This window comes from Vigna radiata, chromosome 4 (assembly GCF_000741045.1).
Source record: "Vigna radiata var. radiata cultivar VC1973A chromosome 4, Vradiata_ver6, whole genome shotgun sequence".
Taxonomy (NCBI): Eukaryota; Viridiplantae; Streptophyta; class Magnoliopsida; order Fabales; family Fabaceae; genus Vigna; species Vigna radiata.
Window position 1 is genome coordinate 18,920,926 of NC_028354.1, and position 25,222 is coordinate 18,946,147.

The window sequence follows — 25,222 nt, forward strand, 5'->3', positions numbered from 1 at the left end:
TATATATATATATATATATATATATATATATATATATATATATATATATATATATTATTGTAATAATCAGTCAAAACTAGAACAACTTTAGCACCAATAGTGAATACAAGCATGAGATGTTTTCAGCATGAATTTTTATGAAACTCATTTCTCTCAAACACCTACATTACAGGTACTATTATCATCTTCTTAACATAATTTGTCTACATTATTTATCAACTTATCACATGTTTAAATACACAGTACATATCAGTAATGCATGGAACATAGACATTTATGATGACGAATTGGAGATGTTAAACAACCACATAAACTCATTAACATAAGTTTTAAATTTAAAATCAACTCCTTAATATGTAAAACCACAAAATGAGCATATAATCTTAAATAAACCTAATATGCATTTGCATACACTTTGGAGATCAATTTAGTGATTCCTAACCTTTATTATGGATTCTTGTTTGTGATAAACCAATATACCTAAGACAGTCTTGTACCTTGTGCATGATGTGATATATGCCCTCTGTCACTTAAATTATGTGCTGTATTTTAGGTAAGTATGGTCCATGAATTGATATATAGTAGGTTATAAGCATGATTATATATGTTATAGCAATTAATACGTGATTAAGAATATAGAAAAGATACTTTCAGTAACATTATTATATCTTCTTCCTCATGGCAACATACTCCTTTTAGTATTCTTTTATTAATTGGAGAAATCCTTATATTTTTCATTAAAATGAGGCTAATTAGTATAATTTGTTGTGACCATTCTTACCTAATTAATTTGATGCTGTAATTTGTTCTGAATCTCCATTTAAGAGTATTGCGATCATGAGATTAAGTAAATAATGACATGAATGAAAGAGTTGTTAAACTGAATTTCATTTGTGCATTGAGATAAGGATCTGTTCCAATTGATTGTGATCGATGTTAACTTCAATTTCAAGTACATGCCCATATAACAGACACAGAATATACCTAAAGACTGCACAGGTTTTCACTAAAGAGTTGTTGATGTTTTGTCATTGTCAAATCTATCAAATATCTTTACGGATAACTCAACCCAACGTGTCTGAATCTGATGCATGTGCAATGCAAATATGAAGTACAATTATAGACCATCGACCAATGCTACAACACTAAATACATGTAATATATATAATACTCATATGAAAGTATTAGAATTATATGTTTACCATGAATCTTCCTTCTTGATATATATATATATATATATATATATATATATATATATATATATATATATATATATTTTTCCTTATCATATAGTTTTGAGTCTGATTCTTAATGTGATATAATGTATATTTATTTCCTGACAAGTTTTGAGTTTAATTCATGTAAAAAAGTAATATTATTTTTAATTTATGATTTTAGCATTGGTAATCGACTATGATTGTAGTATAATAGATTATCAATGAAATCGTGTTTTCTTACATAATTTTAGTACTATGTAATTGATTACATGTATTCATAATTGAATTTTATTTAGTATCTAAAAAAGTTTGGAGGTACACAATTTCATCTTTTTTAGTGTGTTAATATAAAAGTTATTTTATCTAAGATTTTTTCATGAAGTTGTGTGAAGATTACACGACTTGTTTATTTACATAAATTAAAAAAAAAATCCTAATCAATAAATAGCAAATCATTTTTGCCTGAATCTACAAAAAGAACCTCTTCTTTATCAAATATCTTAATAGTTTTGAATTTGATTGAAAATATGATATGATGTATATTTCTTCCATGATGAATTTTGAATCTAATTCATATAAATAAAATTAAGTTATTTTTAATTTAAGATTTTACTTTTATATATTTCTTTTTTTATATATATAGATATGGTATGGAAGAATAAACTCTGAATGAAGATATATATATATATATATATATATATATATATATATATTTATTTATTTTAGTTACATCACATGCAACCAAGAGGTATGATTTCATGATTCAAATTCGAAGCAAGAGAACATGTTGGTTGGGTTGGTTCTCATGGCCCCCACTCTCACAAGGAAACATTCACTATGAAAATGAGTATTCCCTATTTTACTGCTGTTTTCTGTTTCTTTGCTCATTGTATTGCTCTAACTGTTTGTTTCCTCAGGGATCATAATTACAATGGCACAAGAGAGTAAGAACTTCAACAAAAAAACGCTGTGACCATTCTTCACACTAAAAAGCAGTCATTGACAAGTTATATCAGAAAACTGAACTGAATAAACCTTAACAAGTTCTTCTACACAGTATTTGGCTTGTTGTAAGGGAAGCTTTGATAATAAGAATGAAATGAGTTTTAAGTTTAACTCAATTTGAGATAACTGATTTGTAATTTATATATTATAATTTATTTTTATCTCTAGTCGATATAAACTTTCAACACATCTCTTCACGTCGAGATATAGACATCTCGAACTTGGTATAAATTTGGACATAGTATATTTGGAAGAAAGAATAGTATGGTTAGTCGTTTTCCTTTGGAAGAGTGCATTTTCATGGGCAAGCATTTGCCAAATCATAAGCAATGCAATTACTATCTTATCTTCCATCGTCACAGCAACATCTCATGATTCACGTGCAGCCAAACTTCCACATCACAAATCTTCAACTTTATTCTTCGTGGCTACCCACTGCACTTACTAACACTGCTTTTATTTATTTTTCTCTAACATCACCATTTCAAACAGTTTTACTTACCAATTCAATATACTTTATTTCTTCCATCCTCTGCAGAAATCTCAGAACAATTTCATTCCAGACACTGACAAACACTACATATCCACTTCTTATGTGTTTACTTGTCACTTATTCTCCAATTTTTTTAACGTTAATGCATCTTCTGATGTCCTTTTACTGTAGTTCATGGATAATATGAAAATTTGCTTATTTAATATCAAGTTATGATAGATAATAAGTAAATACAAGATTTATAATCACAAATTAGAATCTATTTCGAATGTATATGTCTTAGTACGACAAATACACATTGAAATGAACCATAGAAATTTCTCATTTTATCTAGTAAAATTTTATAAAATTAAATTAAATTTAAAATTTATTTATATTATTAATATGACATTAGAGTTTTAAGTTCACGATTATTTTAGATTATTTATCAATATTTAGTACCACGCTTTGAAATCTATATATAATAAATATATGTTGGAAGCATATCTTGGCCACAGAAATTTCTCATTTTTGTTTGGCACCTTTTTACTTGTGTATTCTATTGAGAGCATATAGTTTTGAGTTTATAAATAATATATATAGTTTTGAGATTACGAAATTGGTGGTTGAGTTTGATGGGTTATCTTATCTGTTAGTTGGACGTTAGCTTGCATAGATTTTACAACCATTACCTTAAAAAAAAAAAAAAAAAAAAAAAACTACCAATGAAAAAACTTTTTTTCTGCATATGTATTAAACTCTTATTCTTATTAACTTCTTAAATTATTTTTCTAAAAATAACTAATTATTTGTCAAAATATAATCTGGATTCGGTGGTTTAAATGTTTACACTAAATTGTTTTTGTAAAATCTTATCTCGTGGAACAAAATTTCCCACTTAACTAACAAAACTGCCGAGGATATACTTGTTTGTCGGATATTCAATTATTCTTTGTATGATATGTGTGATTTTTTTTAAATTTAAATATTATAAAAAACCAACATGTAAATTTACCTTTATATTAAATACCTAAAACAAATAAAACACGTAAATAATATAACTTATCTACTGTTGAAAAGTTGAGCCATAAAAGAATGATCAAACATGTCAATCAGTAATTGGATATGAATGGAGAAAATGTATATTTTGTTTAATTTATTTGGAAAATACTTAAATATTTCTACAGTTCATTTAAAACAAGAGGGAAAAAAAGTGAAGGTGACATAATTGGCCTGCACCATGCATAGGATGGTCCACCTAAAACCAGACCTGATGTTAATAAGCAATAAATTTGAAAACGAAAGGAGCTTCAGTGAAAATCTACAACACAGTGCATAAATACAGATATTTTTCTCTCCAACTTTTTACCTTTTAATCTCATCTATGAAAAATGGCCTTAAAAACTCATTAATCAATCCATTTTCATCTAAGTGCCTCAGAAAACAAACTCATACAAATTCTGCAAAGTTTTTGCATGCTTCATACCAAAAGTTCTAGACTTGTATACCTAACATGATTGATCAGTAGTACTAATTATAGTGGATGCATGAGGCTAAGAGCAGAAGCTAAAATCATTGAAATTTAAAGACAGATGTATATAATTATTGAAGAGTTTTTACCAATAGATACAGTGAACAATAATACATCATAAAGTGAAGGTTCTGGACTTAGGAGAATCAGCAATTTTTAGGGTCTCTTCAATAAGTTTTCTGGCCTTTCTGCTTCTTATCTCAACCCTCATACTCTCACTCTTCTCCATCTTATCATAAGGTTTCTTCAGTTTCAAAGACCTTATTTTGGATTTTAGAGACCCTACCAACCTTCCCAGACCCATCATCACCATCTTTGTTGATTAATTCTGCTCAAAAACAGTCAAAGGTATAAACACTAAGCACTGCATAATCAACAGGCACAAAGAAAAGAATGAAAAAACAAAAGGGTCAGAAACAAACCTTGTTCCTTGGTAGATAATGCAGAAAAAGATGAAAACAAAACTACACTTATTGTAGAAAGAAGAATGAAAAGGGTATCTGATATGATGAACAAAGTAATAGTTTGTGTTTGTCTGTTAAAAGGGAAAGGAAGGAAATGAATGAATTCAAGTGTGTTTGCTTCTGAATGTGAGAATTGCTGTGAAATGTTAAGCATTAAGAGCATGGAAGGCTAACCACGCATATACCAGTCAGTCAAGATATATATATATATATATATATATATATATATATATATATATATATATATATATATATATATATATATATATATATGTTTAATCTCTTATTTTCTATATTTTATTTATATTGTGTAATTAAATTAGCAAAGAAAAGGTTGCTGTTTGTTTGTTTGTGTAGAAAGGAATTCCTGTACTTTAAATATGTGGTTTTAATCCTGAAATTTATATGTATACCAATTTTTTTTTTCTTTGGCTATATCTTGAATATTAAGGTTGACTATAAAATTCTTAAAAACTCATTCGTTTTAGAATTTAATTTATATGTACTATCAGTGTAACACTTTTTTTTTATATATATAAATAAATGCATTAAAAATTAACTATTTTATTTTATTCATTAATACAGCATGGTAATAAGAATTTTATTATACGAAAATGTTTTATAAGAAGAGAGTAGTTCATAAATTAAGGTCTTAATCGTAACGTGTGGGCAATTATTCATAGTTATAAATAGGAGATTAAATTGGGTGTGATTTGTAGTTAAGTCACCATCATCTTTTTTAAAGTATTAAATTCAGTATTTTATATGCTAATTATTTTGAATAATCAAAGATAAGGATGAGTTATTGACCTACATCCACTCAATCTCTAAAGAGGATTTCTTCCACTTTATATATTACTCATAGTATCAAATGAAAATTTCTGTTATGATAAAAAAATAGAATTAAAGTTTAGATTAATTATTATATCATAGTTTAATCATTAGATTCACACGCATATATATAACAAAGATTTTTAGAACTATGTATATATATAGTTATCATATGACTATTACTCAATTTGGTACTTTGTTATAATGATTGTATCACGGGATATAAATAAACTATAAATTGCAAGAAAACATTCAATTAAAAAAAAATGAAGGAGGGGTAATTAAGAAATTCGCATTGTTAAAAAAGTTTTCACTTGTCATGTTATATAAATGAAGCCCATTTGAAGGTTTTTTTTCGGCCCAGTATGTGTAATATGTGGAAGAACAGATTGGAAATTTATTCCTTCACCCCGATCTTTTCTTTCTGCATCCCTTATTTTTCAAAATTACAATTATACTCTTTATGTAATTATAGTTTTGAATTGTATAGATATGTCGGATTGTATAGTGCGTGACATCAATTTAAAAGTGATTTTAGAATTAAGTTATTTTTTATTGAACAATTTATAATACAAAATTATATTCTGAATTATACAATAATATAACTTTACCTCCCGCAATACAATCATACTAATTATTTTGATTTCTTGTTTTCCATTAACATGGAAATTAGATAATTTAATATAGTAGACTTGACTGTATTTTATCCTTTTGCTGTCATCAATGTATATGGTTTTCTATTCTTAAAAGTGTTTTGCACAAATTAAATTCATTAAATTTTTTAATTATTTCAACTAAAGTTATTTCACCAGTTTTATTTTATCAAAGCTCTGCAAATCCTTATTTTTGCATTAGGATAATTTGATATTTAAGCCAAATTTAAGGTAAAAATGATTCAAAATATTATTAGCATATGTCTTTTTATGAACATATGAATTTATCTGTAGGTAAAATAATGGATGATAAGAAAATGAATTGTTATCTTACTTTTAAACTAATTGAGTGTAAAATAGAAAAAAAAAGTATTTATTTATGATGCAACTTTATTTGATACATAGGTCTTTCTGTTTGCATAATTTTCTTAAATGTTGTAGAATTAAATAACCTAAAAACCATATATATTTTAATACTTTATTTGTCATTTATTTTTCATTATCCTTTGTTGAATAAGGAAAAAGAAGGAGTAAAGGATGAGTGAGGTACAATGATTATTGTAAGATGTGAGAAAAAGAAGTAATAGATGGAATATTGAAGATTTTCCAACGTAAAAGGCTCTAAAAAGAGAACATGACAATGAAAGAGATAACATGTAATTTAGTTTAGGTGTAAAGTTAAACTTTCTCACATTATTAGCTTCATTACCACGTTCCTCCTCAATTATTGCTGGGCCTTCCTCCACATTAACTTCAACGTTTATAAAAAAAAAAATTAATGAGATTAAAATTTAATTTTTTTAAAATAATTTTTCATTATTATAAAAATTTTGGATCTTATTTTTTTATATCAGGTTAGATTTTATGAGATTAAAATTATGATATACAAAAAATATCGTGTGAGAATGTATTTATGAAGGACCACATGCTCTAGGTGGATGTTATGTGTGTGGTATACTCTCTCTCAAATTCTTCTGGTATTATTCTCTCCAGTATTTTTTTTTTTTTTCATTCTGATTTTCTTCAAATTAATTGCATTAGGTTCAGTGATTTAACTACAGTACTCAACTATGATTACTCATACATTTAATTTCCTTTTATTGTACACGATTGAGACATTAATATATGAAAATATATTCCTACAGTTCCCACTTCTAAACAAAATTGTACACCAGTAATACCTTTTTCTATGCAATCTATTGGGGTATTTATTTTGCATTATTCATTTGTGATATTGTTTCTTTCGGTTGTGTTTGAATTTGAAAATGAATTTGGAAAAATGAATTTGAGAAAAAAAAAGTTGGTATAGAGTTGGTTGAATTAAGGAAAATATAGTAATAAAAGAAAAGATTTGAAATTATAAAAGTTAATGAATGATGTGATGTGATAGGTTTGATAAATTAAAAAAAATATTTTAGATAAAAATTAAATTATTATTAAAAAAAAGTTGAATAAGTAAATATTTGGAAAATGCATGCAGTGAAGTGAAGTGTACTTGTCTAGTTGGCTACGTTGGTCAAACTTGGATCTGCTTTTTTTTATTCTAATTTTTTGATATCATTTTGACACTGTACACGTGTCAAATTGTGATTGGACAATTTTAAATTTTAAAAAAAAATTTGATTTTTTCTTTCAAATATATCTTTATTTCAATTTTTTTTAATTTAAAATTATCTAACATATTTTGACACATATACACTGTCAAAATAATGCCAAAAATTAGTGTCAAAATATCATTTTTCTTTTCCTTACTCCAATTGTTTCAATTAATGTTGTCACAAGTAAACATCGTAGTCTGATTAGTTCTACTACCTAACCAGACACTCGTGTCTTCTTCCATCCAAATCATCTTGTTTCCAATTCCCATCTTCTTTGCCTGTAATAAATTACCATTCATCAACACACAAACTTCAAAGAGAAAATAATCAATTTAATTCAAGGTGGTTGTGCATTCCTTTTCTTTCATCCATTACTCTCTAATTTCTTCTTCTCCATTCAACTTCAACTTTCCTACTACAAAACTCACAAATTAAATCACTCATACCTAATCAAAGTATAAACATGAAGCTACATATATACTCTTATACATATCTTTTATTTTTCTAAATTATTCTATATAAACAAAAAGAAAAAAAATCAAACAATTAATTATATGATAGACTGGAGAATTAACATTTTATTAGGTTATTTTTCAATTAATTAAACATCAAATCAGTTATCAATTAGTTAGTCCCCACATTTAATTTTAATTAAATCAAATTCTCATTAATTATATATTACAAGCTTGCCATAATGGTTTTATAGTAGTCTTGATCATGACCTGTGGTTCGTACGCGTGTCCTGATATGTTATGATTGCACAGACAAAGATTAACGAACCCAATATATCTATTTCTTAACCCATTATTCATCATCCTACCACATTTGACTATTGTCCTAAAATTATTAGGTAGTATTCGGAAACCAGCTTCGTAATATAATTAATAAGTTTCTAACATCACCAACATAATATTAAAAAAGAATCGCACTATAACAACTTTTTACAGCAAAAATTGCACAAGATTCTTCCATGGAAAAGCTGTCATCCGTCTTCTATTTAATAAAGAATATCAAATTCAAAAAGTTCATATATTATTTAATATCACAGAAATACAAAATCCATTCAATATTTATAGAAAACGAAGATATTCGAATAGTATAAATAAAGAGAATTTGGAGTTCAATATATTAGAAATATAGATCTGGATCTAAAATTCTGACCTGCAAGCTTGATTATATTCCTGATCAATAAATATATTGTCACTTCCCAAATTCAATCTATGTCTTGAACAAATTAAGAAAGTGAAATGTCTAATTTACCCCTGAATGTAGACAACTGAAATGTTCCACTGAAATGTTCCACTTTCCAAGGTGAAAATATGTATTTGATGAATGATCACAGATCTCGATGTAGTTTATTTTATGCAATTTTTGTAAATGCAATTAATTTTAACAATTTTTAATATCGGACACATGTATTAATCTGTTTAAATTTATATTTAAAAAATATTTGAAATAGACCACCATAAATTATCACGATTTTAAAACAAGTTATTAAAAAAAAATTCCTTTAATTAACAACCTAATTATAGACTCGATGATCATCAAATGATTTGTAAATATTCCTCAGTGTCTCTCTATTCAAAAATAAGTATCTTGACATTTAAGTTAATGATTTTTTTTAATGATTCTGTAATAAAACCGAGTTATGAAAAATATATTTTATATTAATGTCAAATTTATATTTATAAATTTTGTAATATGTTTTTAATTAAATTATATTTATTAATTGTTCATTAATAATATTTAATATTCTTATTCGTCATCTCCGATTTTACTCATTAATAATATTTATTATTTTTATTAATTATTAATTAATGCTTTTATTTCTTCAATTAATTATTCATTAATTATATTAATTATTATCTTTGCCCGTTACTAAATTGTTGGCTGAGGTCATACATATGTTTTAACCTTATTGAGAAATTAGAATATTTTCTGTTTTAAAGTTCCTGTTACTTATTTTTATTTTATTTTATTATTTCTCTTGTTTTCTCCATCCTTTTTCACTGATTTCAGATTTTTATTAACAAAGCAAAGCAGAATATTAGAGTAAGTCAACACTGAAACATATTATAAAGATATTATATAAGTAGTAGTTGCTTTGGTACGTGTAGAAGACATTTCAAGATTTCTAATAAAATATGTTGTTTTAGAAATAAGATGCATGCATTGATAAAAAAGAAACACAGTCTGTTTTTAAAGATTAATCACTGTAAACAGTATTTTTGTGTTATTAATAACGTTTCATAGAAGGACAAAGAAAAAGACAATTTCCAAATATTATATTTCTCTGTGCATAGCGCATGGGTGATGACAACCAAAAATCCAAAAACTTTCCTCAAAAGACGTCTCATGCATGTCTGAAAAAATATATATAACCTCAGAGAAATTTAACTAAGTGTAATTAATTAAGAAAGAAACTTTCTTAAGTACTTGCAATCATAATCAAAATGTAAAAATTAAAATAAAATAAAGTTGTCCTAAGTTGATTTGCACACACAAGATATTTTATATAAGAAAAACTTCTCCATTTTCTCCATTGTTGGATACCTTGTATCTGTTTGTTCCTACCTTTCTCTTCTCTTTCTCCCTCTTTCCAAAAATGAAGTTCCAAATCGTAGAGCTTCTGTTTGGAAAAAGCACCCCAAAACAAATGATCCCAAAAGTGACTTTACTTGCAGTGTTTGCCATACTGCTGTTCACTGTCACACCACTGTCATACCCTTTGTTCAGATACTCTTCATCATCACTCAAGAACAAAGAATCCAAGAAGCCATACTCAGCATTTGATGATCTGAATGAGTCTGCGAGCTTGCCTTCAACTTCCATAAAAAAGTGTGACATTTTCAGTGGAGAATGGGTTCCAAACCCAAAGGCTCCATATTACTCAAACAAAACATGCTGGGCTATTCATGAACACCAAAACTGCATGAAGTATGGTAGACCAGATTCTGAGTTCATGAAGTGGAAATGGAAGCCAAGTGGATGTGAACTTCCTGTCTTCAACCCTTTCCAGTTTCTTGAGCTCGTCAGGGGAAAATCCATGGCATTTGTTGGAGACTCAGTTGGCAGAAACCAGATGCAGTCCATGATTTGCCTCTTGTCAAGGGTAAGTCTTTCTTACTTTTTTTACTCATCAAAATTACCTGCTTCTTTCTATCTATAATCAATACATTTCTTTTCCATTTTTTTGTTTTCTCTACCATTTTGAACCGATTATATATACATACAAATGTATATACATATATAATATGCTCTAATATTGGTTCATAATTAATAACTTTTAAGCCTGTGCTTAGACTATTCTGGTGTAAGTTTTTGATCCATCAAGAGCATGTCAGCTGGTTAGTTTTTTGTTTTTAATATTGCTCTTTTTGGATTTATAATTCATAAAAATATGATATAATTTTTATCTTGGTGTTTTCATAACTTATTACATAAATATTATAGTGGAAAGAGTCTGGTTTTAACGTTTGACCCTACTTTTGAGAGATTGTTTTTCTGCCGGACAGGAATATACTTGAAAAGAAAAACCAAACTTTAAAATTAGTTTTGGATCTGATTACATTGCAAGCCTTTATCATACCTAAAATTCAGAGCCACAAATATTAAATATCTTAATAGTTAGTAGATAATAATACTGCCCTTTTCCTCTCCTTTATGGAAATCTAAACTTGATGATATTTTAAGTTTAAAATTTTGAAGTGAAGAAGGTGAGATTTCAAATCTATGAGCAGACATAATCACTGCTATTCTTCTAATGTCTGCAGACACGTGAAGATTAGACACCAATAACGTTTTAGTCAAATAAATCACTATCTTAACTTTATCTTCATTTTGTTAATTATTCCACTAATAATTATACACTGTTTTTGAAAGCTATGTAATACAATTAATCAGCACGTATTTGGTTTTTTCCAAATGTCTCTATCCCAATCTTGTTCGATGAGTTGTGATCCATATAACAATATTTTGTAACACTTTTTATTACCATTTTTATCACATCGTCATCCTCTCAAATATCTTTTTCCTTTTATCATCTTATCTCTTTTTCTTGAACAGATTTTATTGAAAAAGTATATGGATGCTGTTTTTTTCGATTATATATACGTTGTCCTTTACCCTTGTGGCTGGTTTGTTCACCAAAGCCTTTACGATATTCAAGGATTAGGTAAATGATCAAAGGAAAGTAACATGCATGCCGAGGAATCGAATCTTTTCCCTGGAAACTGTGCCAATCACATTCAATTCAACTCGTCACACCTTGTTCTCCACGTCTGTGTCTAGCTACCACATAAAAGAAAATATATTAACCTTAAATTAGTGTTGCTAAATTTTCCAAAACCATTTATCAGTCCAACTGATATCAATTAATTTCTCTATCAAAAGATTAAGTTTTCTACACAGAAAAAAAAAAGAGTGTCGGTATAATTTTTGTCCCCTCTTTATGTATATCTAACTAACTAGACTTCCATTATTGAAAACTTCAAAAATTACTATACAAAATTTGACGTCTCGGTTATTCTTGTGATACACAGTAGTATTCCCACAATTACCCTATGGGGGAAGCTACCCTGCCAGTAACTTAGTCACACTTTCGAAAAGAAAAAACTCAGTCACTGTTGATGGTAGCAGAACTTTTCATTCTATTGGCTTCTGCTTTGAATTATACAGTGGTATTATTATGAAGAGTTTTTATGTCAACTTGCATTTCAGACAGCAATAATTGTTCGAGTCCTGCCAAACCTGAAAGTAGAAATGGTTGAGAATTGAGCTTTCGCATTTAATTATAAGATGTCGTTAACACTTAATTATTCATTAGGCCATAAAAGAAAACAAAATGAAGAACTAATACATAAAAAACATGTAACTTGGTATGACACATAAAATGTACCTGATGATTATAGTGAGTGTGTGTTAAAGAGTACTATTTGCTTGCATTTCTCCTGTATGACATAGGGAAAAGAAAAACACAAGGTACCCCAGCTTGTTGTTGTTTTATGTCAGGTTGTCTTTTGACATTCCAACCATTCTGCATAAGGCTATTAGCTAAGTGGTTGTTTGGATCAGTATAATTATTATACTACGTTTGGTTGTTTTTATAAAATTCTTTTCAGTTTGTCTTGATCCTCTTTTACAATATTCCTTCTTCTTTTTACATTACTTTTTAAGTAGAGATAGCTAAGAGGATGGAATTTGTATAATGTTTCTGAAAATTATGTAAACAAGTAAGTTAGTTCATCAGTTTCTTGTAAATTGAGGTGTTGTGTGTGGGAACAAAAATGGCAAAATGAAGCAGTTAGGACTTGCTATTATAGGTTCAAGTTGTAACACCAAACTTTATCCAATATGAGAAAGAAAGATTGGGAGAAAAGAGAGACAGAGAGAGGAAAACTATAAAGGTGGTGTGGAGAGTTGAATAATTGTTGAAGCTGAACCATTAATAGATCTTGTTGAGAGGTCACATTTCTGAAATTAGAAAAACCAGAGATGCTGTTGTGCACGTCAAATACTCTTTGATAACATTAGGACTTTGCATTGGGCTAAGTGGTTGGTTGAATATGAAATTAATGGGAAATTAAAGCTTAGCCAACCAAATCCATATCTACATGCATGGACAAAATTTCATATTAGTCTGTGTTTGAAGGGAATCTGAGATGAGAGACCAGATGGGACCACTCAATTATTATATTCACTCCAAATACAAAAGTGAATATATATCATAATGTATTATTGCCATTAGCGTAATGCATTATTAATAAGATTAGCTATCCATTTCTGTGTCTTTTCCGGAAAAGTTCACATGTAAACAATACACCTATGAGCTGGATCCTCCGAGTTTGTAACATGCAGGGTTTTGCTTCTTTTCCCTGGGAACACAAAAACATGACTTGGGATAGTAAAGGAGGCTAAAAGGAAATGCTATAAAGGTGATGTTACATGGAATAATTTCAAAATTTGGCAATTGTTTAGGAGCTTAAAATTAGCAATACTTATAGTACAAAGATGGCACAAAGAGAGGATTCTCTGATAAAGTTTGAAACTTAACTATAACTTTTAGCAGTGACATGTGTGGCTCGGCTTCATACAAAAGTGTTACAGAATACAAAACTATGGTGGGACACTCACCTGTGCAAAAACAGCATTATTCTTAGTTAATGCAATAGTTGTTCTAGATTGAAAATTTTGTTTGTTGCAGACAGAGTATACAGTTTAAGCTAATAAAAGAATAATACATTTGCTGTTGTTATTCCTACCACAGGAATAAAAAAATACATATAAGTTGAGTACGCATCACGTCATGCATTATTGTATAATAATAGTAACAAGTATACGCATTTGAAAGAAACGACAGTTGATGTTTGTTTGGTAGCAAAATGACGTTTATTTGACATTCACCAGTTTGTTGTTTGCTTTTATTTTGTTTGGCAAAGGAGCATATTTTGATTTGGGTGTTTGTACAAGTATTCTGTAACCATTTTGTTGGAATTTGGTAGGTGGAATGGCCCATAGATGTATCGTATAAAAGAGATGATTACTTTATGAGATGGAAGTACCCAAGTTACAACTTCACCATGGCTGCTTTTTGGACAACTCATTTGGTGAGATCCAAAGAAGCAGATTCAAAGGGGCCAGGCCCAACTGGCCTATGCAACCTTTACCTTGATGAGCCAGATGAGAAATGGATAACCCAAATTGAAGATTTTGACTATGTTATTCTCAATGGAGGACATTGGTTTACACGTTCAATGGTGTTCTATGAGAAACAAAAAATTGTTGGGTGTCATTACTGCCTCTTGGAGAATGTTCCTGACTTAACCATGTACTATGGCTACAGAAAGGCTTTCAGGACTGCTTTTAAGTCCATCAATAGATTAGAGAACTTCAAAGGCACAGTGTTTCTTAGGACATTTGCCCCTTCACATTTTGAGAATGGGTTGTGGAATCAGGGTGGGAACTGCATTAGAACTAAGCCATTTAGGAGCAATGAGACACAATTAGAGGGTCTCGATTTGGAGTTTTATATGATTCAATTGGAGGAGTTCAAAATTGCTGAAAAGGAAGCTAGAAAAAAGGGTTTGAAATATAGGCTATTTGATGTCACACAAGCATCGATGTTGAGACCAGATGGTCACCCAAGTAGATATGGTCATTGGCCTAACGAAAATGTGACACTGTACAATGATTGTGTTCATTGGTGTTTGCCTGGTCCTATAGACACATGGAGTGATTTTCTGCTCGGAATGTTGAAGATGGAGGGTGTGAAATCAGCTGAAGAGAGGCTTCATTTGCGTTCAAATTGACAAATCAGATTTATCAGATATTTCTGTAACCTTGCTTGTAATTGTAAACTTCATTGAGCACATGTATTGTAAATCCTTTTTGAATTAAGATCGAATTTGATCACCCCTTTTATAGCTTTTTTTATGTTCATTGATATAGCTTTTTGGTGTTCCTCATGTTTACACATTTCAGAATGTAAGTAAGGACCACTTGAATGACAGAACTCACTATTCAATCTGAAAGGACCACTTGAACCAACTCACAGATGTTCCTCAAACAAAATGCACAGATGCACTAGACATGAATTGGAATTTATAGTAACATGTAAAAATCAAGAAAATTTATGTATCTTTGTATGTTCTTGTACTTGTAATTGCTTCTTAGCTTCTTTTGATCCTCAATAAGCAAAATATATATCCCCAGCTGCACTTGCCATGAAGAATAATACAGTGTGTAAGTCCAAAAAGCAATAAATCAGTGTAAAAAATAAGGGATAGTGTTGGTGGATGCCATCATAACGTACTATAATGGTTATACAAATTCAAAATAAGTAGACTTAAAGTGTAGAATTACTAGAAAATTTGTACAGGAATGTGAAAAGGTTTATTCTAGATCCATCTCCACCACTCATTACATCTGACGGTGCGCAAGAATCGGGACCATCATGAACCCAGATTGAAGAAGCCCATCAGCAAAACCCAGTAGTTGGCACATCCAATCCAGCTACTTAAACATTATTTATTATATTGATATATGTTTCATTTGCATGATTGACAGTTAGATATCATTAAACATAGAGATCACCAAATAAATTTTATATCTTTCAGTAAAACCTTTATAGACAGTTTTTCTAAGTTTAAAAACTTAACTATCTATGTTAGAACTTATTAATGGATTACATGATGTGGTAGCATGATAACATAATAAGAGACCTTCATGGTCTCAGATGAATATATAGCATTACATTAAATATGAAATTGAAAATTATATTTGAAATATTAGAAGAATAGTCGTCAAACCCCACAATTTTATGAGAAATTATTAGAAAGTACAGGCTGACTCAATATGTTCTTTACTATTAGTTTAAAAAAGTTTTTATTTATTTAAACTAAGGGTATATACAGGCCCAACATATATTGAGAAAATGAACTTTACAAATTTTTTGAATTTTTCATGGGTTAGTGTTCTCCCTTTAGTCCTATTCATCTTTTACAAATGGTGGTGTGTCAGATAACAATTAATATAGTAAAAATGAACATAAATTATTTATCTCAATAAGAATATTATTTATAAGATAACTAAGGATTTTCGACCCTTCCTTGTATAGGTCTGAGTGTACTAACTTAAAGAATAGTACGACAAACCAGGTTAGGGCTAGGTAGAAATAAGTCGACTTCTGGTTGGACAGGAACAAGTCGGTGTGTGGTCGAGTAGGAACAGACCAGCTTGTAGCCAAGGAGATCAAGCTGGCTTGTGGTTGGGTAGGAAGAGACTAACTTGTAGCTGGGTAGGCAGATGTCAACTTATGGCCAAGTAGGAACAAGTCAGCTTGTGATCGGATAGGAAGAGGTTGACTTGTGCCCAAGTTGGTAGAGGTCGACTTGTGGGCGGGTAAAAACAGGGCGACTTATGACCGAGTAAGTAGAGGTTGACTTGTGTATTAGGCCACATTCGACCTCTTCCTAGCCAGTCTCTGCCTACCCAGCCACAAGCCAGCCTCTACCAAGCTGGCCAGAAGTCTTACCCAACACAAGCTGGCCTCTACCTACTCGGCAATAAGCCGACCTCTTGCTATCCAGTCACAAGCCTGCCTCTGCCTAAAGTCAGCCTCTTCCTACTAGGCCACAAGCCTAATGGTCATAAGTCAGCTTGTTTCTATCTAGTCACAAGTCAACCTGTTTCCACGTGACCTTAACCTAGTCGATCATACTCTAATGATGTATTATTTTTTAACTTAATCATTTTGAACAAGACAAATAGCTCATGAGATATATAGACTATTGATACACATCACCATTCGTCTATGAAAAATAAATATTGAGAGAAATGATGAAAAAAAAAATATTTAACACATAGAAGATTCACGATGTCCATAAAACTTATATCTTCAAAGTTTGCTTAGCTCCATAAGTAAAATATATATCTACAATTTTAATATTTTAAAAAATATTTTTTTTCTATTTTTTAGTCCACTATTTAATTTTGTTTATTTGTATTGGGAAATGGATGACAAAAGTACAACAAATTTTAACACTCAAAATATAATTGTTGATGAAGAAACATAAATGAGGATTAAACATAGAGATAAGAAACTTTAGAAACTAAAGAAATCTGAAACTTTATAAGAATAACAATTTTTTTTTATATAATTGTTGTGTCATACACGAATCCAGATGGTAAAAGACTTGACTATAAGCTCCTACTGATATTTTTCTGTCATTATAGGGGTAGGTTTCATTTTCCTATCACATTTTTATTTTTATTAAGAAAAAACTATCAACACTTTTATTTTCATATTATCTAATAATAAATTAAGAAGATCAAATATTATCTTATCTATAATCATATTCGTATTCAATTAATACGTAAACTATTTTTTGATATACAATGTTAATTGTTTGTACGTATTAAGCGAAAGGAGTTAATTAAATCTACAACTTTTTCTTATAAACTTTTTAAAACAATTTTATATCTTCAAATTATTAGTAGGAGAATTCAACCAACAACCTTCTTTCACCCCATTTTAGTTATTTAATACACTTAGATTTAGAGTTAAATAGTAGCTTCAAATATATAATATATCATAGACACTTCATGTTATGCTTATATTTTTATAAAAAAAATAGCATTTTACTATAATGTGGGATATTAAATATTTATAACACGGGGACCATAAATTGACAGGTACATATGCAATCAAATACTATAAATAGTGTCCTTTGTTGTGACTAATACTACCAAAAGCAAGCAAATCAAGTGGCTAATATTCAAGCTTTGTATGATTGCATATTGTCTTGATGGTAATAGAACATGACCCATAACAAAAACGTGGCACCCTCTTTTATGTAATCGATTGAACCCTTTGAAATGCAACACAAACACTTTTTAAACCACAATATTCTTCCATTTTCTTTATCGTATATATAAATATAAAAAATTATACGTTAACAATTTTTATTTTAACAACTTTTGATAATAAATTATATGTTATTATTTTTTATTGGTATATATATTTGAAACGGATCAATCACAGACTATTACATAAACAGTTATGAAAACATTGTTAGAAGAAATGGTTAAAACAACATTTTCCATAAATATAACTATTACCTTTTCTTTTTTAATTAATTTGCTTAAGTTTATATGTTAAAATGTCTGTTACTAAATAATATGAATAAACAAGTTTATCATACTACTAATCATTTGATCAAAACCTTTTAGTTGGAAGGATAATAATATGAAAGAGACTCATATTAGGGATTTACTTTTACGAAGAGATTGAAGTAGTTAAGTTTAAGTTGAAATTTCATATTAAATAGAAATGGATAAGAAAATAAATATATAGAAATAAAAAACAAATAAATATACTATTTTAAAGTCTTCTTCTTCTTTTTTTGTTAAAGGTGATATTTTTATATAGTATACCAATTTGTTTATATCTCATTATCAGCTTTAAATCTTGTCAGTGTCGTCTCCTATCAAAATGCTTTTTCGTTAAATTATGAATATTTTTGTAAAGGTTTATGCTAATCCAGATTAAACTAATAAAACAAACTGTAAGCTTAATTTAAGTATATGCAGCAGCATAAATTTGAAATGTTATTTGGTGTAAATTAAATGAAATTAAAGTTTCTATTTTGAAAGTTTTTATGAAATGTATTAAAAGATAGATTTTAAATCAATAATAATCCTATAAAACTACAGTTTCTAGAATGAGATATACATTTTAATAGTTGAAAAGCACAATATATTAAACAAACAATAAATAAAATAATACGTCGAATAAATAAAAATCTTAAAATATAATATACTCTAACTCATGATATGATATTATATTAAGAAAATAAACTTTAAATTTAATTTTATTTTATAAAATCAATTTGTAAAATGATATATTTATTTATATATTTTAAATTAATTTTATCTATAATTAATATATAACTTATAATAAAATAAAAATATAAAAATTGATTTATATATAATTTTGTTCTAATTTTTTTTATATTGGAGGACCACTTGCGCGTGGCGTTTAGGATTTTGGCTTCACTTGCACATTATTCTTTCTGAGCTGGCAACTCCTATGTTTTCAATTAATTTTTCCGTAAAGTTTGTTCATAACAATAATGCAAACTCGTTGTTTATATCTTCACATTATTTTCTCAATTTCACAAAAAAAAAAATTAGTTATAAAATGTAGTAATCTCTATTTGCATAAATTAAATAAGTTTTGAAATAGCTTTTTTTTATGTATAAATTTCATTTATAAGTCTATTTTTAATTCTATTTTAAACATATTTTAATTAAATTGATTTTTTAAGAAATAACCATACTTATACAATATCATTGAATATTGCCTAGAAATATCTCTCTCAACTTTAATCACCCACTCCTTCCATACTAATGGCATATGGAAACTAAAACTGCATAAATTGACCATTTGTATAAAAGCAAATTATTTATTCGTAATGTTTTGCAATAATTATTTTTATGTGGTCCAATTATTATATCCATAACATCTCATTTTCAATGTGTGCACGATAAAGTATATATAGGGACTTAAGGCTAATATATTGTTATTTTTTAATATGTACAATTAATAGTTGTTTTAATTATGAATGTCCAAAATTTGGCACCCACACTCCTATAATTCCTCATCCATCTCTTTTAATGTTTAATTATGATAGATTGACAATTTCTTATTCAATATAAGTAGTTTATAACTTTTTTTTTGTATGTTGATTAATTAATTTATATATAATTATTATATTATCTTTATATTTTGATATTTTATTATTAAGTAGTTATTGAATTTATAAAAATGAATGGTTTTCAAAAATGATTTTGCTTGTGGTGTCAAGTGGCACATATACTTTTGAGCATGGTTATTACTTTATGTCTATTTCTTGGTTGTTTTAATTTTTCATTTCAGAATTTGAAGTTCCATGTCCTACCATTACCACGACAAAGACTGTTGCAAAGGAAAGTAACTAATCTTGAACATATGGTTACCTTTTTCTTATAGATATGATTTTTTTGAGTTTTGAGATGTTTTGTCACCCTGTAAATTATAAATGTTATATTGAAGAAAACGCTAAAACTAAAAAACAACTCTAAGATATAATTCATTCGTTAGGTTAGGAAAAACAATGGAATGGATGGAATATTTTTAGTGTATATAAAATATTTTACCTATTGACCTGATATCTACTATCCCTATATTACTAACTATTCATGGTGAATTTTATTTTCTGTACGAATATTTTTGTTATCCTAATTAAGATTCATATATCATGCATGTATAATAAAAAAACATATGCAAAATACTTAAGATAGTTAATTATTATAAACATCATAATTTTTTTATCGACAATAATTAATATATAAATAAAAGAATGAGATATTAGATATGTTTCAAGTACAATACAAATAAAAATAAAGAAGATGAGAAATTGAAACCTACGAATATTAAATCGTTTCAACATATAAATTTCACAAACAAAACCAAACTTCCATAAGACAACACAAATGAGATATATCTTATGATTTTTACAAACTCAAAATATTACAAAAAGATCTATTTATATAATTGTAACATAAAATCATTTTCTACCATGATAGACTTAACATTTTATATTTAACATATAATAAGTTTGTAAGAAAATAAGGTTCAACAAACTTCCGTAAATCATCTATCTTTTTTGTAATAAGGGTTAGAAGTGAGTTTTAGGCCTAATTCAACCCCACAAAACCGCTTGTAAGGTGAGGTCTGCACCCCACTTATATATTATAAATTGGCCTTATCTCTATCCGATGTGGGACTTCCAACAATAAGTTTACTAGAAAACCTTAATAATAAAACAACAAGTAACATAAATAATGGTAATAAGAGATTAGAATGAAAGATAATAACATTACTTATGAAATCCATGTTTTTATCTCACTTTTAAATTATTATAAAATAAATTAAATACATATTTTTGCACACTTCGGAATGCCCTAACAAAAAGAAAACAAATATATTTATTTATAGGGTTTATCCTTGTGTGTAATGATCACTCTAGCCAAAAACAATGACTTATCGTAAAATCCATAATATGAATATTCCAAGCCACTATAGGTGTTGGCTCACTTGAATTTTCTTTACCTTTACTCTAACCACATATCAAAATACAAGATATGTACGTATATATAATCCATCTCAGGAAAGCTTCTCAAGCAGATTTGATCTCAGAGACATGAAACTTCTCAATGGGAATGGGAAGCATGCACCAGGAAAACTTCTCAAGAGTGTTGTTATCCTTCTTCCGTTCACCCTATTCATCCTCATGTTACCTTTTCCTCTTAGGAAAAACTCTAGCTTTTTATCTCCCAATGATTCTAGCTTTTTACCTCCTAATAACTCTAGCTTTTCCTCTCCTGATAAGGTGTATGTTAATAGAAGCAGCTATGATTTGAACGTGACAGAGATGAAACGATGCAACGTGTTTTCTGGGGAGTGGGTTCCGTACAGTAAAGGACCTTATTATGATAACGAGACCTGTAATTTGATACTGGATCAGCAAAACTGCATGAAGTTTGGGAGACCTGATAGAGAGTTTCTCAAATGGAGGTGGAAACCTGACGAATGTGAGCTTCCACTCTTCGATGCAACCCTTTTCTTAGAGATTGTCAGAGGAAAGTCCATGGCCTTCGTTGGAGACTCTGTCGGAAGAAATCAAATGAATTCTTTGTTGTGCCTCCTAAGTCCTGTAAGTAAGAACACTTATCAATCAATGCCACAGTGTAGCTTTCCTACTACAAGAACTCAAATTCTGCTGAATTTTTCTATCCTTGGATTATACTTTTTTACTGTGTGACCAATGCATGAAAGGTATTTCCTAACAATCAAGAAAAGTACTAGTTGCTTTTGAGAACAAAAACCGAAGAAAGAGGCTTTGTGTCTCCTTTGGGCAAACTCTCTTTCACTTGTTGTATAACGCACGTATAGCAAATGTGTTGATGAGTTCCGTACATATTTCATTACACAAAAACATGCATGTCTGAAAGAAAGTCCTCTTCGTGGTCGGAAAATATGATTTCATGACTTTCTTTCAGGTGGCTCGTCCTGAGGATATTTCCAGTAGATATGATACAAATCCCATATATTTCAGAAGGTGGTTCTACGCCGATTACAATTTTACAGTTGTAACACTCTGGTCCCCGTTTTTGGTGAGAACCAGCGATGTCCACAGCAGCCTCATCACGAATCTGTATCTAGATAAGGCAGACGAATCGTGGAGTGAAGTGAAAAACTTCGATTTTGTCATTATCTCAGCTGGGCAGTGGTTCTTTCGGCCAGCATTGTTCTATGAAAAAGGACAGCTTGTAGGGTGCCACAAGTGTGAAAAAAGCAACATCACAGACCTGAGTCACTACTACGGATACAGAAAAGCGTTCCGGACGGCATTCAGAAGTATAATGAACCTGGAAGGGTTCAAGGGGGTGACATTTTTGAGAACATTCTCTCCTGCACACTTCGAGAATGCTGAGTGGAACAAAGGAGGGAGTTGTGAGAGGACAAAGCCTTATGGGAAGGAGGAAATGAAGTTTGATGGTTACATTTTTGAGACATACAAGGTTCAGGTGGAGGAGTTTAGAGCAGCGAAAAGGCTAGGAAGGAAGAGGGGTTTGAAGTTTTTGATGCTGAACACGACTGAAATCATGCTGCGTAGGCCTGATGGACATCCGAACATCCATGTCTGGGGACATGAAATGAAGAACACGCACAGTGATTGTGTTCATTGGTGCTTGCCTGGCCCTATTGACACATGGAATGAGCTTTTATTCTATAAGTTGAAAACACACTGAAATCTTTTTTTTCTTCTTTACAGGGATTTCTCAAGGATACATCACAATAGTTCATTATACTTTTAAATCTAAATCAAATTTCAAACAACACAATTTAAGTAATATTTGTATGTATTATGAAATCATTTTATCTCTTTTTTCAATTCTTAAAACAAAGTGTGATATTTTTTTTTTCTGGAATAATAACACTGTTTCACTTTTTTATTACATAAGATAGCATTATAATTATCCCGATGACACATTCTATGACGCAATTTAGTTTCTGGAGATCCGAATTCAAATAATGTTTATATTTATGGTTGGATTTTGTATAATTAAATGGTTGGAATGCATTTTCTTTTTGAATAATTAAAGGGTAGGAGATGGAAAATAAATTATTTGAGAAATGGAAAATGTATAACTGTAATGTAATTTGTTGATATGATAATTTATTAAATCTATAGTTATTAAAATTATATTTTAAAAATAAATGAAAAAATAATAGGGAGAAAAATTATTGTTTAATATAAAATCCATTAATTTGAATTGATTCAAGATAATTTATTTGAATTAAAGTTGACAAATATATTTATATAATTAAAGTATAGTTAACAATTAATTTATAAAATAACCAATACTTTTTTAGCCACATATCTTTTAATGACTTTCACTAACTTTTCTTACAAACAAAATTACAACTAAAACCGTTATTATTATTATTATTATTTTACCTCGGTTTATTTTAATAAAAAATAATTTTTAGTTTTATTGTTCACTATTTTCTAGTTCTGTTAAGTATGTGTTGTTATTGTTTTGATTTTCTTTAAGATGCAATGCCATTTACTTGCTGCTCAGTTTTAATTCAGCGTTTGAAACTGAGCAAAGAAGGCCGAAATCAAGTTTCTCAAAAGTGCTCCAACACCAAAGCCCATTGGTCCCTTACAAGTTGGTAGGCTAATAAATAGTTCAATTAGAGCATCGATATAAATTAAAATTAATAATATCATTTTATCTCATTTAAATAGAACATAGAATTTTTATATTTTTTATGTATAACTTAAATTTATATTATTAAATTTAATAATAGCATATAAATTATATTTTATCTCGTTTAAATAGAGCATAAATTTATCTCATTGAATTTAATGATATTCTATTAATTTCATTTTTTTTGCACCGCTATCTAATTGGGCTGAAGGCCCATACAAAAACAATAACCTACCGCTGTCCCGGCACGCTTATAAGTCCTCTCCTTTCAGAGAAATTAGGGTTTCTGCTCTGCTGCTACAATGGTATCGTTTTTTCCGCCTATTATCTGTAGACGTGTTACGAAATTGATTCTGATGGTGTTTGGATTTTGTATGAATGTAGGGTAAGGGAACAGGGAGTTTCGGTAAAAGGAGGAACAAGACCCACACCCTTTGTGTTAGATGCGGCCGTCGCAGCTTCCACCTCCAGAAGAGTCGCTGTGCTGCTTGTGCTTTTCCGGCAGCGCGCACTAGAAAATGTAACTCTTTTACTTTTTTCAAATTAGGGTTTGTTTAAGGATTCGGTCTTCACTGATCGATGGTTTCAGATAACTGGAGCGTGAAGGCTATTAGGAGAAAGACCACTGGAACTGGAAGGATGAGGTACCTGCGTCACGTGCCTCGCAGATTCAAGAGCGGCTTCAGAGAGGGTATAATCGGTTGATTATTTGAGTGTTTAAATTTGGGCATTGCTTTAGGGTTTTGGCTAACGTGGTGATTTTGAATCAGGTACCGAAGCTGCACCCAGGAAGAGAGGAGCGGCTACCACTGCCTAAGCTTTCGGAGGTAGCATTTTTTCTGGATCATTGAATTTTAGGAGTTAAGGGTTCTGTGTTGTGCAAAGCCCTGTTGACATTTTTTCTTTCTGTCGATTTGATCTCGTTTGATTCATATGGATTTTGTATTTCGACTTGAGCATGATAAGGAATTTTAGTTTGATGGTTTTTTACTTTACGTCTGTATTTTAGTTTTCAACTCAGGCCCTTATTTTTGGTGTTGTAGTCGTTGGCAATGAATTATAATCAACTAGTTTATGGTAATCATATAAATAATGTTGTTTGGATTGCGACCTTGCCTTAGATTTTTCTAC

At 29.3% G+C, this 25,222-nt stretch overlaps 3 protein-coding genes across 3 annotated transcripts; all 3 read left to right on the top strand.

Moving 5' to 3' along the window:
- The first annotated feature begins 10,293 nt into the window (after window positions 1-10,293).
- Window positions 10,294-15,208, top strand: LOC106759301 (protein trichome birefringence-like 19). Its single transcript, XM_014642407.2, has 2 exons — window positions 10,294-10,883; window positions 14,272-15,208. The coding sequence occupies exons 1-2, from the start codon at window positions 10,377-10,379 to the stop codon at window positions 15,076-15,078; spliced, it is 1,314 nt and encodes a 437-aa protein (XP_014497893.1). The 5' UTR covers window positions 10,294-10,376; the 3' UTR covers window positions 15,079-15,208.
- A 6,120-nt stretch (window positions 15,209-21,328) lies between these two features.
- On the top strand, window positions 21,329-23,206 carry LOC106758853 (protein trichome birefringence-like 19). Its single transcript, XM_014641851.2, has 2 exons — window positions 21,329-22,026; window positions 22,373-23,206. Exons 1-2 carry the CDS (start codon window positions 21,514-21,516, stop codon window positions 23,123-23,125), a joined length of 1,266 nt encoding a protein of 421 aa, XP_014497337.1. The 5' UTR covers window positions 21,329-21,513; the 3' UTR covers window positions 23,126-23,206.
- A 1,060-nt stretch (window positions 23,207-24,266) lies between these two features.
- Window positions 24,267-25,198, top strand: LOC106758852 (60S ribosomal protein L37-3). Its single transcript, XM_014641850.2, has 4 exons — window positions 24,267-24,396; window positions 24,476-24,611; window positions 24,681-24,782; window positions 24,862-25,198. Exons 1-4 carry the CDS (start codon window positions 24,394-24,396, stop codon window positions 24,906-24,908), a joined length of 288 nt encoding a protein of 95 aa, XP_014497336.1. The 5' UTR covers window positions 24,267-24,393; the 3' UTR covers window positions 24,909-25,198.
- Window positions 25,199-25,222: the final 24 nt, after the last annotated feature.